We start from the raw sequence: 18,340 nt of genomic DNA on the forward strand, positions 1-18,340 counted from the left end.
ATACGTAGAAACATGGTAGTTCCAGATTTTTGTATGACTGTATAAATAGGCAGTGACATTTATGCTACTTAGACTGAACTACCACACTGTTGCAAGAAATTCCTGTGGTACTGCTGAGGTTTTTGTACTGAATCCGTATTTGCAAGCCATTCCTCAAATTCCTGCTCTGAAATTAACTTGGTGGATTCCAGTTCTTGTTACTAGACCAAAGGGCTATGAGGAAAACTTTCTTACACGAGAAATGTGGTATCTTATTTCAAGCCATATAAACCCTAAATAATGTTGTTATTTGAAATATACAAAGGGTACCTTTAAAATTGCTTATCTAGAGAAATGCTTGTATTTTATTAATTATATTTCTCATTACTAGAAAGAAGCATTAACTTTCTGTGTACTAATGATCAATTTTTTTGTACTTTCCCTCTCTCCAGAACATGTTCAAAATGAAGAGAACTATGCACAAGTACTAGATAAATTTGGAAGTAACTTCTTAAGTAGAGATAATCCAGATCTTGGCACTGGTTTTGTAAAATTTTCTACGCTGACTAAGGAATTGTCAACACTGCTGAAAAATCTGGTAAGGAGTTTTTAATGTTTGAGTTTTTTTCTCCATATCCAAACTTGAAACCAGAATTGTTTTTGTGATAAATTCTTATATAGGTACTGATCTACATATTGATGAAATGGCCCTACTTAGTGGGGAAAATAAAGTAACATTTCCTAAAGCAGCACTATCTTTTTGAGTACTGACTGTACAGGGATGGGGAATAGGTCTCATTGCTGGGGTAGCAGCATTACATTTTCAGGCACTTGGGATTTTTCCAGCGCTGTAAAAAACTAAAAACATTTTAACCTGCTCTATTGAATTATATCAGTATTATAATCTATAAATTTTTTATTTATATTTGGGTTTTACAAATAATTAGCCCGCATTCTCTCTGTGTAAGCCTTCATAAGAATGTATTTGACTTGAATGGGAACAAAAACTCTAGCAGACGTCTGCATCAAGTTGATGAAGAGCTGGCAACCATAATTTTGTAGCCTTATAGAAAGAGACTTCGTTACAGCAGTGTTTTGTTTAGAGTCCTCTCAACTTTATCCAGAGCTGCTGTTGGCACTCAACCCCAAGTGTATTCCAGGACCTTGGGCTCAAGATCCCAACTTGTGTGTTGGCAACCTTCAGTCTCGAAAGATTATGGTATCGCGCTCTGAAAGGTGGTTCTGGAACAGCGTCTAGTGTGGCTAAAAAGGCCAATTCGGGAGTGACAATCCCTTCCACACTGGGAGCAAGTGCAGTCTGTCCCTGGTCTGTCTCCCTGGCTGTGGGCCTTCCTTCTTTGCCTCTTAGCCTCAGACTGTTGGCCAAGTGTCTCTTCAAACTGGGAAAGGCCATGCTGCACAGCCTTCCTCCAAGCGGGCCGCTCAGAGGCCAGGGTTTCCCACTTGTTGAGGTCCACTCCTAAGGCCTTCAGATCCCTCTTGCAGATGTCCTTGTATTGCAGCTGTGGTCTACCTGTAGGGCGCTTTCCTTGCACAAGTTCTCCATAGAGGAGGTCCTTTGGGATCTGGCCATCATCCATTCTCACAACATGACCGAGCCAACGCAGGCGTCTCTGTTTCAGCAGTGCGTACATGCTAGGGATTCTAGCACGTTCCAGAACTGTGTTTTTTGGAACTTTGTCCTGCCAGGTGATGCCGAGAATGTGTCGGAGGCAGCGCATGTGGAAAGTGTTCAGTTTCCTCTCCTGTTGTGAGTGAAGAGTCCATGACTCGCTGCAGTACAGAAGTGTACTCAGGACGCAAGCTCTGTAGACCTGGATCTTGGTATGTTCCGTCAGCTTCTTGTTGGATGTGCTGATGGCACAGAGTGCTGATAGCACTCAACCCCAAGTGTATTTCAGGACCTTGGGCTCAAGATCCCAACTGGTACCCTGCAAATTACTTCAGGACCAGTCAGGTTCAACCCACATGATGCATAAGAACATAAGAACAACCACACTGGATCAGGCCATAGGCCCATCTAGTCCAGCTTCCTGTATCTCACAGCAGCCCACCAAATGCACCAACTCTCCTCTTCTTTTCAGTGATACTCAGTTGTAAAATGAGACATTAGCTGCTTGATTTGCCTTGTAGGCTATATAAAACAACTTCTGTTACATTATTTGTTCTATGTCTGCTTTTACTAGTTCCTGCTTTTTGCTTATGTTACTCTTTTCTACTGAACAACCAGGTGTCATTTTCTGAAACTCTAGTTGGCACATCTAGTAGTGTCTTTTACTGTTTTCATTAGACAAATGAGGGGGGGTCGGAATCATTTTTCATATTTATAGCCTCCATTTCCTTAAATAACGTTTTTGAAACCGCTTGCATATCTTCTGTTTATTTTTTATCAGAACCCATTTTTTGAAAGTTTGATAACTTCTGAACTCTCAACTTTGTGTGGCGTATGCTTCAGAAAACAGAAATCTTCTATTAATGGAAAAAACTGCTTCACTTATTTACATGTTATATGTTCTTTGATTGTGTGTGTGCATTAACACTGTACCTGCCGCTTCACATGCTGACAAGACTAGTTTTGAATGGTTGATGTCCTACTGTAGGATTGATATGTTGTTCAGTAATATCTTTAGCCAAAAGAACAATCACTGCTGGATTTTAAATCAGTGCAGGACACAGTATTGCAGAATAAGAAAATACTAAGTGACCTTGATCCAGTCACCAACTCTCAGTATACTTTAGAGCAGTGGTTCTCACACATTTAGCACCAGGACCCACTGGGACAGAATGCGAATCTGTTGGGATGCACCGGAAGTGATGTCATGACTGGAAGTGACATCATCAAGCAGGAAAAATTTTTAACTATCCTAGGCTGCAATCCTATCTACACTTACTCAAGAGTAAGTTTCCTTTACTATCATTGTTAAAAGAATATACATAGTAGTTTGTTAAAAGTACAGGTCTATAACATTTCCCCAAATGCAGTCACATATCATGGTAGCATCAAGGCTAATATATTAAAAATAAAATATTGAAATGAATGGGGACCCACCTCAAATTGTCTCGTGACCCACCTAGTGGGTCCTGACCCACAGTTTGAGAAATACTGCCTTAGAGAGTTGTGAGGATAAGCAAGGGAGTAGCTATACCACCTTGAGCTCCTTGGAGGTTTGGTGACAGAGGCATTGTATCTCTGCATACTAGTTGCTCGAAAGCAGTGATGAGTTATGTCCATGAGCATTATGTGCTATGAGAGCTGCCTCCTTTGTTGCTACCGGGAGGGGGGTGAGGAAGAGAGAGTTGGCAATGGTGGTAGCAAGAGCAGCAGCGGTTTTGGCCCATTTAGGAACCCCTGCCCTCTGTGAATGTTGACATCTGGCCATTGTTGTGGCCGATTCTGGTGTGGATGTATTTCCCCAAGTTATACTCTAAGTTTGTTACTTCAGAACACAATGGGGGCATGGCTACTTAGCTCATTACCCTTGGTGCCACCAGCTTCTTTGGGATGGAGACTGGTTATGCAGGAGGGAGTCTTTTGGGTGATGTCTCGAAATATTAGCCCCTATTAGCTAATATTAATATTAGCCTCTATATTTGGTGCCAGATATACTCTGGATCGAATGTTTTCCACTGGACAGTAAAGTGATCAGCAGGTGAAAGGATTTGAACTCACTTTTGTCATGGTCAGATCATAAGAACATAAGAACAGCCCCACTGGATCAGGCCATAGGCCCATCTAGTCCAGCTTCCTGTATCTCACAGCGGCCCACCAAATGCCCCAGGGAGCACACCAGATAACAAGAGACCTCATCCTGGTGCCCTCCCTTGCATCTGGCATTCTGACATAACCCATTTCTAAAATCAGAAGGTTGCGCATACACATCATGGCTTGTACCCCATAATGGATTTTTCCTCCAGAAACTTGTCCAATCCCCTTTTAAAGGCGTCCAGGCCAGTTGTCATCACCACATCCTGTGGCAAGGAGTTCCATAGACCGACCACACGCTGAGTAAAGAAATATTTTCTTTTGTCTGTCCTAACCCGCCCAACACTCTATTTTAGTGGATGTCCCCTGGTTCTGGTATTATGTAAGAGTGTAAAGAGCATCTCCCTATCCACTCTGTCCATCCCCTGCATAATTTTGTATGTCTCAATCATGTCCCCCCTCAAGCGTCTCTTTTCTAGGCTGAAGAGGCCCAAACGCCGTAGCCTTTCCTCATAAGGAAGGTGCCCCAGCCCCGTAATCATCTTAGTCACTCTCTTTTGCACCTTTTCCATTTCTACTATGTCTTTTTTGAGATGCGGCGACCACAACTGGACACAATACTCCAGGTGTGGCCTTACCATCGATTTGTACAACGGCATTATAATACTAGCCATTTTGTTCTCAATACCCTTCCTAATGATCCCAAGCATAGAATTGGCCTTCTTCACTGCCGCCGCACATTGGGTCGACACTTTTATCGACCTGTCCACCACCACCCCAAGATCTCTCTCCTGATCTGTCACAGACAGCTCAGAACCCATCAGCCTATATCTAAAGTTTTGATTTTTTGCCCCAGTGTGCATGACATTACACTTACTGACATTGAAGCGCATCTGCCATTTTGCTGCCCATTCTGCCAGTCTGGAGAGATCCTTCTGGAGCTCCTTACAATCACTTCTGGTCTTCACCACTCGGAAAAGTTTGGTGTCGTCTGCAAACTTAGCCACTTCACTGCTCAACCCTGTCTCCAGGTCATTTATGAAGAGGTTGAAAAGCACCGGTCCCAGGACAGATCCTTGGGGCACACCACTTTTCACCTCTCTCCATTGTGAAAATTGCCCATTGACACCCACTCTCTGCTTCCTGGCCTCCAACCAGTTCTCAATCCACGAGAGGACCTGTCCTCTAATTCCCTGACTGTGGAGTTTTTTCAGTAGCCTTTGGTGAGGGACCGTGTCAAACGCCTTCTGAAAGTCCAGATATATAATGTCCACGGGTTCTCCTGCATCCACATGCCTGTTGATCTTTTCAAAGAATTCTATAAGGTTCGTGAGGCAAGACTTACCCTTACAGAAGCCATGCTGACTCTCCCTCAGCAAGGCCTGTTCGTCTATGTGTTTTGAGATCCTATCTTTGATGAGGCATTCCACCATCTTACCCGGTATGGATGTTAGGCTGACCGGCCTATAGTTTCCCGGGTCCCCCCTCTTTCCCTTTTTAAAAATAGGCGTGACATTTGCTATCCTCCAATCTTCTGGCACCATGGCCGTTTTGAGGGACAAGTTGCATACCTTAGTCAAGAGATCTGCAACTTCATTCTTCAATTCCTTAATAACCCTTGGGTGGATGCCATCAGGGCCCGGTGACTTATTGATCTTTAATTTATCAATGAGGTCTGAAACATCTTCTCTTTTAACCTCTATCTGACTTAACTCCTTGGTCAGGAGGGGCCGTTCGGGCAGCGGTATCTGCCCGAGGTCTTCTGCCATGAAGACAGATGCAAAGAACTCATTTAATTTCTCTGCCATCTCTAAGTCTCCTTTTATCTCCCCTTTCCCTCCCTCACCATCCAGAGGGCCAACCGCTTCTCTGGCGGGTTTCCTGCTTCTAACATATTTGAAGAAGCTTTTATTGTTCCCCTTAATGTTGCTGGCCATGCATTCCTCATAGTCTCTCTTGGCCTCCCATATCACCTTCTTACATTTCTTTTGCCACAGTTTATGTTCCTTTTTATTCTCCTCATTAGGGCAAGACTTCCATTTACGGAAGGAAGCTTCCTTGCCCTTCACAGCTTCTTTAACTTGGCTGGTTAGCCATGCGGGCACCCTCCTGGATTTAGTGGAACCCTTCTTTCTTTGCGGTATACACCTCTGCTGGGCCTCTATTACTGTTGTTTTAAGCAGCCTCCATGCACTCTGGAGAGATTGGACTCTTTTTACCCTCCCTTTCAACCTCCTTCTAACCAGCCTCCTCATTTGAGGGAAGTCCGCCCGTCGGAAGTCAAGGGTTTTTGTTAGAGATTTGCCTGGTATTCTTCCCCCAACTTGCACGTCAAAACGGATCGCAGCATGATCACTGTTCCCCAATGGCTCAGTAATGTTTACATCTCTAACCAGGTCCTGCGTACCGCACAAAATTAAATCCAGAGTCACCTGTCCTCTGGTGGGCTCCGTGACTAGCTGATCTAAGCCACAGTCATTTAGCACATCAAGAAATCCGGTTTCCTTATCGTGACCAGAACACAAATTGACCCAGTCAATATGAGGATAATTGAAGTCTCCCATGATTACAACCCTGTCCCTCCTTGTCACCTCCCTGATCTGTTTCCTCATTTCAAGGTCCCCATCAGATTTCTGGTCTGGAGGACGATAGCACACCCCCAGTATTACATCGCTGCACAAGCCTGGTAATTTAACCCACAGAGATTCTACGGTGGAGTCGGACCCACCTTCAGTCTCTACTTTGCTGGATTCTATCCCTTCCTTAACATAAAGGGCCACCCCACCTCCAACACGCCCCTGCCTGTCCCTCCTGTAGAGTTCATGTACTGGTCTAGGCTTATTGTGCCTATTTTCCTCCACAGGAGTGGGGGAGGGGGGGCTCTTAGGAAGGCTTGTCTTCAGAGGCTTATGGATCCAGATGAATTTCTGACAACTCTGGGGGATTTTCTTGGTTCTAGAGATGGGGATTCTGTCATGGTTCTGTTAAGCCATGAGTTTCTATTCAGAGCCATTGTCACAATTACAGCTGAGTGTCCCCTACCTGGCTACATAGCCTTGGTTCTCAAGGAAACTGCTAACAATGAAACAACAGACAGACATCTTGAGCGATGATGGAGAAAGACTCATAATGATCAAACATGGACTAGAGCACATTTTAGAGCCTATTCAATGGCATGATGGCTTGAAAAGGTATACTTTTCTGCCATAATTATGTTGGCAGAGAGCTGCCCAGCAGTTTTTTCTGAATTGTATGGGGATCCATACCTCTGAGTCTTTACCTCTGAGCACTATTTGAATGCTCAAAAATGCCCTGCTTTCTGCTCTGAGCCTCTTACTGGTGTTTGTTGCATTGCGTCTGGCCTCCCAATCCAGACGTAACTAGCCTTAACATAATCTTTTTGGCGATGACATCATCACCAGTTACTTCCAGTGGTACATCCAATAGGTGGACCATGCAGAATGGTATAATGGGGGACAAATGCTGAGAAATGCTGATCTAGCTCAAAGAACTATGTACAATTATCCTTGCTATACAACAGAAAATGAATGTAGAAGATGACTCAGTTGCTACTGTGACCCTAGCTACTTTGCCAGTAAAATCATTCAGATCTATCTTGACTTGGGTTGTGGATTCCTTTCAAATTATATAGCCTGAGAATGTGGAAAGAATTATTGGCTTGAGGACATCTGCATGAACAGGTTTTGATTATGCAACTCTGGGAATTTCTGGATGAAATGATTTGCCTGGACCAATTCATTCTGGCTTCTGTGAAGGTTTGGAACAGAAATTGCCTTGGTTGGTCCCTAATTGATGACACTGGTCCTTGGACCTGACCTTGCACCTGGGTACCCAGATGTTGACTATGGCCCAGGGTCTTATCACCCAGCTTAGGCTGGTGTGCCAGCTACGTCTTTTTTTTGGGTCGAATAGGCCTAATTATGATTGCCCATGCATTTGTTACATCCTGAGTAGATTCATGTAATGTGTTTGGCTTCCTTTGAAGATCATTCAGAAACTTCAGGTTTTGCAGAATGCTGTTGTAGATTACTGACTGGAAAGCAGAGCATACTGCACCAGTGGTGTTCTGTCTGCACTGACTGCTACTTTGTTACTGGGTGCAATTCAGAGTACTGGTTTTAACCTTCAGTATTCTAAATTCCCTGGGACCAGAATATGTGAGGAATTGCTTCCTTTCATGTTGAAACTGCCAATCCCTTGAAGATTTCAGAGAGGGCCTTCCTGTTTGTTCTGTCTTCAACAGAAGTAATGTGATGGCAACATATGAAAGTGCTTTCTCTGGAGGCCAGATTATGGAACTCCCTCATGCAGAAAGTGCAGTAGGTGTCCTGCACTAATACAGTTTCGGCAGGAGCTAAAAACCTTTTTTATTTCCATTGGTCTTCTCTTGATTTTGGAGCTGGTTTGGTTTTCTGCCTGCAGCTTCTGGTGTGTGTGTGGGGGGGGGGGGGAGAGAGAGAGAGAGATTATTGCTTTTAGACTTCATCCAGTTTACTGCCTTGAGCCATCTCCTTAACAGGGAGGACAGCTCAGGATATGAATTTTTAAAATAAATATTCCAAGAAACCCCACAGAAAAGGAAGTTCTACTTCTAACCATTCCATCTATGGAGTCCTATTGTTGCAAGGTCAAAGCAAAATTCAAAAGCAAACTCAGTAGGCAGGAGTGGTGATCGTCTGCAAGCTTTATTTCGTTGCCAGCAACGGGCTTCTCAGGGACTTCTGTCCAAAGCAGGGGTGCTCAACTTTTTTGGCTCGAGCAAGGCCAAAAATCTTTTTTGAAACCCAGCAAGGCCCGGAGATCTACCAGAGTTTTTTTTTACAATGTTCGCGCCATCATAACATAACATTTATGTGTACAATGTATGTTGGTGTACCTTGAGCCCCACTGAGTATAACAGGACTTACTCCTGAGTAGACATGCCTAGGATTAGGCTGTGAGGCTGCAATCCTAGCCACACTTACCTGGGAGTAAGCCCCATTGAGTACAATGGGCCTTACTCTCGGCGTTTCCTCCCAGAGGCACCTGAAGGGGGGGTCGGCACTCCGCGATCTACTCATTTTGCCTCGCGATCTACCGGTAGATCGCGATCCACCTATTGAGCACCCCTGGTCCAAAGTGAAGAGAGCAATGAGAGCCATGTGGGAACTCTCAGAGCCTCAGAGAAAAGCAATTTTCCAGTGTGTGCCTGTCACTTATATTTGATTCTGGCTCCTTTGTCTGAGGAGTCTTACATTTCTCATTGGCTGGTGTGTGACATCAGAAATGGGGACCTTCTCAGGGTTGGCCAGAGATAACTTTACAAGCATTTGATTGGTTGGCTTCAAGTTACAAACTCCAAAAAAGGAGAAAGTTTACATTTGAGACATACAGAAAACATTGTTTCCAACAACCACTAGATGGCACTGTTTACTCATTTATTACTGGCCTTTGGTATGTCTTCACTGGGTTTTCTGCTAACCTCTGTTTAACTGAACTTTTGGTCTTCCCTTTATTCCATGTGTAATTCTCCATATGTGATTTGTATAGTGGTATAAACTTATATTTAATATAGGACAAACTAACTTCTTATTGCAAAAAGGATTTTAAGAGACTTTTCTTATTCATTTTTAACTAAATTCAGCTTTTCTGTCAGCTTAGAGGCTCTCATTATGTTTTGCTGGCTTATCAGGGACTCTCTCTCCTATGTCCTTGCTTATCTCTGCAGATGTCTGTATCTTAGAGTACTCTTTTTTAATTAACAAGATTTACTGTCTTTGCCAAGGCTGTCAACTGTCTTATCTAATGTTGCTAGTCTTCCCTCATTAAAAATGTCTCTAAACTGTGTATAACCTTTAGTTTTCTTGCTTCTTGCAATAATTTATTATTTATTATTGCAAGTGCCAAGAGATATGGCTTCCTGGCTACTCCCTAGTTCCTCTGTATGTTGTATCTAATCTCACTTTAATTTGTAACTCTTTCTCTGAGTTCCAATTAAGGTGTCAGGTGGGAGGACCTTGAATAGGAATGTTTTTGCTTCAGATAAGAGTATACCACAATCTACTGTCTCCTTGTTAGACTCCCTTAATTAACTTTGCCAGACATCTGCCTCCTCAAGGTTACAGGGATACAGCTCCTATATTCCATATCTGTGAGCTCTCTGCGAGACAGATTACTTCTGCCAAGGTTGCATCTGAATCACATTTTGAAACTTAGTCAAATTTAATTGCTTTTACTATTCTGTGTATTTCTATACTATTATTTTTCAATAACATCAGGCAATTAAACTTTACTCTAATAGCTAATTTATACGTATATTGGCTACACTTAAGGCATTGAAAAATATTTGTAAGCAATCGAGCATTATAATCTCTTTGGAATTTCTATGAAACTTTGGTCTAAATAGCCCTTCCTTGTCTTTATTCAAGACTGTATTTGGTTTAAAAGGAAAGTCTGTCTGAATTATATTTTAAAATCCAAAATATTCTCTGTAGTGAATTTCCAGCTCAAATGGCTTGGATGTTTTCCAGCAACTCTGCCTTCACATAGTTGCAGGCAGGAGGGAGTGTGTCACTCCCTAACTCCCCCCCCTTTTTTTTACAAACAGTGCTTTGAAGCTTGAACCATTATCTAGTCCTTGACAGCTTGCTAAGAAACATTCTTTTGCTGATTTACAACCTGCTTGCAATTTTGCAGACAGAGACCAAAAAATGCTTTTTTTTTGTTTCAAATATATGAACATGCTAAACATAACATTTTTCCTTATTTCTTATACATAGAAACTAATAACTAATTTAGCTATAAACACCCATAACATAGCATTGACATTTGGTTCATTAACATAAGTAAACATTTGAACATTTTCCCTATTAAACTTCCTAATGATTTGCTCTGTTTTATTTTTAATTTGTTTGTGTTTGGCTTATGGCTTTCATTAGCCTGTATCACTATGGAAAAGCAAGAATGCCTCTCTTCCCAACCTGCTTCTTCTCAAAGGAGAAAAGATTTCCTTTGCTGAGAAGGGCATTTCCAAATGATCATTTTGCTGTTTGCTTTTTATTTATAGTAGAAGCTTTTCCTTATAGTCCAAGCAGTGGTTCAAAGAGCACAATGCTTTGTTTTTAAAGATGTGTTGATTTTTAAATTTTTTTTGCATTCCCAGAAATTATATGATTTTATTGAACAAGACTTGTTTTATTTCAAAAGGAAAGGGGAGAAAGAAATGGTATAGTTAGAAAAGGAAAGGGCAGTACGGAAGGGGAAGGAGCTAAGATGGCCAATAATATAGTTGAACCTTAGTATCTGTGGGAGGTCATGGAACGGATGATGACCGGGTGACTGGGATTGTTTTCTGGTCACTCAGACAAGCCTCCAGAGGTGCCAGAAAGGCACTTCTGGTTTTTCCGAAAAGCTTTTAGGCAGTTGTATATTTGGGCTGTCTTGTATTACCAAAGAGACGCCTTAATCCTTTTTAAGTTCTATTTAAAATATAGTGCTGTTTTAAACACACAGAATAAAAGATGGCATTATTTATAAGAAAATGTTGGATTGGATCCTAGCAACTGCTTGTGGAATAGGGCTTTTCTGCTGCAAAAGTGTCCCATCCTTCCAAGCCTTGTCTGGTGCTGCTAGTCACTATGTCCAATTAAATTGTTTCCACTTCTACTGTCACTGTTATGTTGTGCTTGTATGCAACACAGAATTTCATGTCCTAGAATTCTTTTAGTGCTATTTTATTACATTAACTTTTTTCTAACTGATATTGGCATGCTGCTGATTTGGTACAAAAATTAAGATTGCTGTTGTGGGAATAACTGCCTCAGTAGAAACAAGACAATGATAGATCTTTGCAGCTTAAGTTCATGATTTTAAATATTCAATAACACTGTGTATTTTTTTCTCGTTCCCTTTATACTGCCTTGTGAGAGTTTGAGCTTAAAAGTCAGGATGAAACTCTCTAAAATAAATGAATTCAATTCTTCCTAGCTCCAAGGCTTGAGCCATAATGTCATCTTCACATTGGATTCCCTCTTAAAAGGAGATTTGAAAGGAGTCAAAGGGGTAAGTACTTAGATTTTTTGATAACTATTACATAGTTGGTGCATGGGCTTTAGCTGCTTTCCCATCACTGTTCTTGTGGTGGTAATATCACATCTGCATGCAGTCCTGTAGAATTTAACTCTGTTGCATGATTAGCTTCTATGTTCCTCCTCAAAAGCTTGAGATATATGTCTTAAGATCCATGGGAAAGAAACATTTTTCTTTTTAGAAAAAAAGTCGTTATAATCCTGGAATAAGAAGTATATACATTTTTAACATAGCAGTGTCATAAACCTATTTCAAGTGCATTTTCTCTTTCCTAAGGATCTTAAAAAACCTTTTGACAAAGCCTGGAAGGATTATGAGACCAAATTGTAAGTATTATACACTTTGCTGGGTAAACATTTTATGCAGCTTTAATGTGTGTGGCCCTCTGTCTTTTTAACTTTGATGATTTAGCTGTCCTGGGGATGTTTATAACTTTCTTCAGTGCTGACAGATGACATGTAATTATTTAGTAGGCAAATATGTATACTTGCCTATAGTAGGTAAAATTTTTGCCAAGTAATAAAGCTAAATGTCATTTGTTTCTATAGTAACTTTCCTGGGAAATTCCAGCCAAAGTTGACCTTTTATTCTCCTGCAACCTGGTTCCTTTTTGCAAATGAATGCATGCATTTGGCAGAGGTCTCTTTTTTTCAACACCAGGATGGGATCCTCCTTCCATTTGAAATAAAGTTACAGGCTACAATTCAGTGCACCATTATTTAAGAATAACTCCCATGGAAAGCAGTGGGTCTACTTCTGATTAAAAAGGTTGCAAATATATGCAGCTGCATTTCTCTGCTGTGAATTGAATTGCACACTCTCAGTTATGTGTTACGGGTTGTATGTTGTATGTAGAGCTTCTGGCTTAACATACCAGACACCTTAAAGGAAAATTTAGAAAATTCCATGGCTGTTGGCTCAAAACCTGCCCTTGGCTTATCTGTGGGGTCGACTTATAGGCGAGTATCTGCGTTGATTGACATATTTCTGGCATATTCAGGAGTCTGTTCCTGTGGATAGACAAATGCCACCATTTATTCTTCATATACTGAACTTCAGTATGACATAAATAATAAATTATTGCTATTTAAATATATCTTAAAATAGACGAAAACTCATCTTGCTACCTGAATGGATATACTAGTTGAACTTCTGGTTAGGAATTCAACACAGATCTGGTTTGGTCTGAGTAGCTTTTACATAGCCTACAATCTGAAACCTGCCCTTAAAATGGCATCAAAGACATCATTAATGTACTACAGCAGTTTTACTCAACCAGTGATACTCATACTTGTAAGATGGTATCTGGTGGTACATTCAGAATCCTCAGGCTCCTGCCATGTGGCAGGGAGACCAGCAACGCAATGTGACAAGCAGTGATAAGAGGAGTGGCTCACAACGTGTGCATTTTTCATGCTCGAGAAAACCCTCCTGAGTCTCTTACTGGTGTTTGTAGTATTGCATCTGGCCTCCCAATCTGCCAGTTTCTTCCAGTGGTACTTCCAATAGGTGGACAATGCGAAGAGGTATAGTGGGGAACAAACTTTGAGAAACATTGCACTATAGTGTCCTTGTTTTACATTTTACCTCATTAAGTTCTCAACTTCTTGAAGAAATGATGTAAATATCCCTCCAGTTATGTTCTTTACATAAGAACAGCCCTACTGGATCAGGCCATAGGTCCATCTAGTCCAGCTTCCTGTATCACACAACGGCCCACCAAATGCTCCAGGGAGCACACCAGATAACAAGAGACCTCATCCTGGTGTTCTCTCTTGCATCTGGCATAACCCATTTCTAAAATCAGGAGGCAGCACATACACACCGTGTCTTATAGCCCGTAATGGATTTTTCCTCCAGAAATTGGTCCAATCTCCTTTTAATTTCCTTAGTACGTACACCAGCTCTAAAGGGGCATCGTTATTTATTGCAGTATTGTCAGTTTTGGCATTGTTATTAGCTGGAATACTCTGCCCATTTCACTTACCTTTCTCCCCTGACAACCAGTGCTGCTGCTGTGGCTTCCTGTAATGCCAATAGAAGGAATGGACTCCTAGCATTCTCTCCACCAACCATTGGAGGAGGTGGCGGTAATGGCAGCAGGGCTGGACACTGAGAGGAAGATGGGGGTGGCTTGCCTCTCTCCCTTGGCATACAGCGCCACTGTACTGCCACTGTTTCCAAGAGCCTGTGGACAGAATGCTAGGAGTCCAGAAGTCTCTTTGTGGCCATTAGAGGAAGCAGTGGCAGCAGGACTGAATGCCAAGGGAGAGAGGTAAGTGAATGGGAGAGGGGTTGGGGACACTGCCATCACCCCTTCCTCTAATGGTCACAATGGGAATTCTAGGCCATCTGCCAGCCATTAGAGGAGGAGGAAGAGGTAGTGCTGGTTGCAGAAGGAGAAAAGTAAGTCCTTCCAATTCTCTTGATGTCCAGGGCCACCACCATCTTCTCTTCTTGGTTGTTTCCTCTCTCATGATGGGTTCAGGAAATGTTGGCCACCCAGCATTCCCTCTACAGTCATCATTTCTCTCTCACACACTACAGTGCAGCAAGATTATGGAGCTGGTCTGGACTCTTATTGAGTTGGCAGGCTGGGGGAGGGGGAGTCAGGATCCCTCCACCTCCCCCAATTCGTTCCCTGACACGAAGTTCTCATGGACAGGTTGCCCCTATGGGAGCCTACTGGTTTTCTCATGCAGGACTTCATGACACTTTCTGCCATCCGTATACCTACCTTATTTCATTGTTTCTTATGGAATGACATTCTTCATTGAGTCCAGTGAAGGGTCTGGATGTCACCATTAACCCCTCTTTATATATCTTATAGGGGAGAGTTCCCCCTTATAGGTTGTTTTGCTATGCATCCAAGGTTTCCAGTTCCTTATAAAGGGGACACCCATGTCATCTCTGCCTCTTATTTTTTTTTAAGCTGAAGTTTGTGTTATTTGTAATGCTTGCAAAATAATTTTATGGCAAAATTCTCTAGTTTTGAGGAGTTAATAATAATAATAATAATAATAATAATAATAATAATAATAATAAAACTTTATTTTTATCCCGCCCTTCTCCCTAACGGGACCCAGGGCGGCTAACAACATATTAAAAAACAATAGAATTTAAAAAACATTAATACAAACAGATAAAAACATTTAAAAACACACTACAGGGCCATAAAAACAGTAGTCAGATTAAAAGAGTAAAAGAGCAGATCACCGAGGAATCAAGCCTGTAAAACTAAAAGATGTATAAAAAGTTAAGAAGGCCAGAAATCAGAAGGCTTGTTTAAACAACAGTGTTTTCAGGCCTCGCCGAAAGCTCTCAAGAGAGGGAGCCATTCTCAAGTCAAGGGGAAGGGAGTTCCATAATGTTGGTGCCACTACCGAGAAGGCCCTATTTCTTGCAGCCACCCCCCGGACCTCCTTGGGTGGCGGCACTTGCAAAAAGGCCTTCTCTGATGACCTGAGATGGCGAGCCGGATTGTACGGGAGTAGGTGGTCTCTAAGATACCCTGGCCCAGAGCAGTATAGGGCTTTAAAGGTCAAAACCAGCACCTTGAATTGGGCCCGGAAAATTGGTCAAAACCAGCACCTTGAATTGGAGAAGCGGGCTGACAGAGTCAAACCGCCTGGCTCCGGTGACCACACGGGCCGCCGCATTCTGTACTAATTGTAGTTTCCGAACCGTCTTCAGGGGCAGCCCCACATAGAGCGCGTTACAGTAATCTAACCTCGATATAGAAGTAATTGATTAGAAAAATAAAATTAAAACAACTTGTGCAAGTGGGAATACATGAAAGCAGAGAATTCTAGATCTGTGCTAGATTTTTATGCAATTACTGAATTAATGCAATATTGTTATACAATTGGAGAGTCAAAAGGGTTAGTGCTGGTACTTTTGGAACTAAATATGATTTTGTTACTTAAATGGTACTGTGACAAAGTTTATCTTTATTTGTTCTATTTTCTGCTTCAGTTTTTGTGCTTTTCATTTTGTTATTATTCTCTGTTCCATGACTCATGTAAGAGAAATAATGGTGAGAAGGCGTAGAATGCCAACAGTTGTTTTGGTAATGCTTTTTAAAAAGTCACTAACAGAAGAACAATAAATCTCAATCCAAATACTGGAGTTACAGTGCATATTTTCCCAGAAGGGCAAGATCAGCTTCTTTCTGCTTTTGGAATGCCTGTGACATATGCACTCATCAGCAAATTGAACACTTCAGATGATTATCCAGTCCCTCCATCCATGTTTCAGGAAGGCTGTTAGCCTTTTCAACTTTTTAAAGCACACTTTGTACTTCATTAACTTGCTGCTCATTGATGGCTTTAAAAAAAAAAAGACTTCAGAAACTGAGAGAAATAGAGAATAGAGTGCTCTGCTCAGTATGTGGTGAAAGACTACAGTGATTGTCGTCATATACATGCAATGCAGTTAAAGCTCTGTTGGAGTGTGTTCTAAGCAGTTGCTATATAGTACATTTTCATGAAAATATGCCCTAAGGTACACTTTGGCAAAACTGCATAAGGAAACAATAGAGTGCCCTAAGAGTTAGCACTGTTGGTGTTAAAATACATGTCTTGTAAGTTAGAAAAATAAAGTTCTTTTGTACCTTTGAATTCGTGGTACACAGTATATGTGAAATGCGTGTAGATGCATTTGTATCTTTTTTGTTTTATCTAGCGTTTTATTCTCATTGTTGCTATATCACCTTGTGATTCCACTTAGAAGCTTTGTTGTCGCTGTGGGTGTTTGTGATAGTAAAATCAGCCTGCCTGTCTTCATCAGAGGTTAGCCTTTAACATACTGTATAGTCAAAAGGGAGATTAGTTTGAGGACCATGTCACAGTTCTTTTAGCAAGATTTTTTCTTATATCACCACCATGACAGTAAGCATAGCATGGGAAAGATGAAACCCATCAATATGCCATTAGGCATGAGTATGCTGAACTTAAGTATGGGTATTCTTTGCACACTTCTTAGCTGGACCTTAGTGGTTTTCAAGTTAATGGGGAGCTGGCCTTAATTTGGATACATCTCTTGCTGAAACTTATTTTAATGTGTTATGAGACTTGTATCTTTTATGAACAGAACTAGTTTGTTCTCCTGTCCCATCCTGAATGTATGCTTTTGCAATTACAGCACAAAAATTGAAAAGGAAAAAAGAGAACATGCAAAACAGCATGGAATGATAAGGACAGAAATAACTGGAGCTGAGATAGCAGAAGAAATGGAGAAAGAAAGGCGGCTATTTCAGCTCCAGATGTGTGAAGTACGTAACTTTATTTTATGTACATTTTTAATTTATACTTCCACTGAAATATTCTATCAGTCCTGGACCATTCACAATTTGAGGATGATTGTTCCCACTGATAGATTAATCCTAAGTAAAGCTCCATCTCTCAGTCTCATTTTAGGTTCATACTCTACTTAGGACTGATTCACATGATCCTAAAATGTGACTGAAGTTAATGCTGTTTTGGGGACAGACTACATGTTGCATGGAACACATGTTTTGGCTGCTTCATTATTTTTTTATATATAATGTGGTACATGACAAGGTGAAGCAAAACCGCAGCGTGGGAGGTGGTTTTTTTTTTTTCTTCTTCAAGACGCTGGCCCATTTTTTAAAAATTTGTTGCCCCATGATCCTGATTGGGATTGTGCACTCTCCTCCCATCCGAATGCACTATTTATAGAAGGAAAAAAGAAAAGCTTTACTTTTCAATGCAGCCTACCATTAGTGGTACAGTAAAATGTCAACTTCATTAGTCACCCAAACATAGCCCGCATTTGTTTGTCCCATCTCTCAGCCTGCTTTCAGGGTTGTGCCAATTGGTGCATTGACTTGGATTCCAGGCTGAATGGCAACATATACGCTTTAAAAATAATCTTGGGTAAATGGCACAATCCTAAGATTTTCTGTAAACTGATTTTTGTGACTAAAAACTCTGCTTCAGCTGCCAGTTGCCCAGGAACTGGAGAAGCAAGCGAGGGTATCAGCCAGAGAACTAAGGGGTTTCTGAGTTGTTGTAAGCACCTCAGAGATCATTTTCATCAAAAGGCCGGGTATGTAAAATATGTTGTGAGCCGCCATGAGCACCTCCCTTGTGCAAGTGGAAAGATAGGATACATCTTTTAAATGAATAATCATGTTATGCTTGAGAATTTTTTTGTATAAAGAAGAATCATTTGAGTGAAACTCTTGCAGTATCTGATAGATGATTCCAAACAGTGATGCCTCAATAATATATTTTGCAGAAATACTATCAAAAATATTTCCTCAAAACATTTCAGATAATTCCTTCAGTAAAGTTAGAAAAGCGACTGAACTTAAAAGGTAGGTTAGTAATTGCAGGAAGAGAAAAGCTACCACTTCAGGCAATTTGGAAAGAAATACATTTCCTTTTTTCCTACAGTGTTTGTTTTAATTAATTGTAAATAAATTTAAGCTTCCTGTGTTATGCTAATCTGTATACACAAAGATCTTAATCATTGTATTGGTAGAGTGGGTCTAAATGTGGGCTGCAAGGCAATCTCTGAGATAAT

At 41.3% G+C, this 18,340-nt stretch overlaps 1 protein-coding gene across 6 annotated transcripts in view; it reads left to right on the forward strand.

The window, feature by feature from the left end:
- ASAP1 (ArfGAP with SH3 domain, ankyrin repeat and PH domain 1) overlaps positions 1–18,340 on the forward strand; it is a 184,042-nt gene that overhangs the window by 101,994 nt on the left and 63,708 nt on the right. For 5 of the 6 annotated variants that reach the window (XM_066623058.1, XM_066623061.1, XM_066623062.1 and 2 more), the window contains 4 exons: positions 432–577; positions 11,690–11,764; positions 12,068–12,117; positions 16,934–17,063. In XM_066623058.1, coding sequence (XP_066479155.1) covers positions 432–577; positions 11,690–11,764; positions 12,068–12,117; positions 16,934–17,063 — 401 coding nt within the window. Of the gene's footprint in view, positions 1–431; positions 578–11,689; positions 11,765–12,067; positions 12,118–16,933; positions 17,064–18,340 lie in introns of those variants that run through there. The other variant, XM_066623063.1, reaches the window with a different exon arrangement.

The sequence above is a fragment of the Tiliqua scincoides genome, chromosome 4 (genome assembly GCF_035046505.1).
Source record: "Tiliqua scincoides isolate rTilSci1 chromosome 4, rTilSci1.hap2, whole genome shotgun sequence".
NCBI classification, from domain to species: Eukaryota; Metazoa; Chordata; class Lepidosauria; order Squamata; family Scincidae; genus Tiliqua; species Tiliqua scincoides.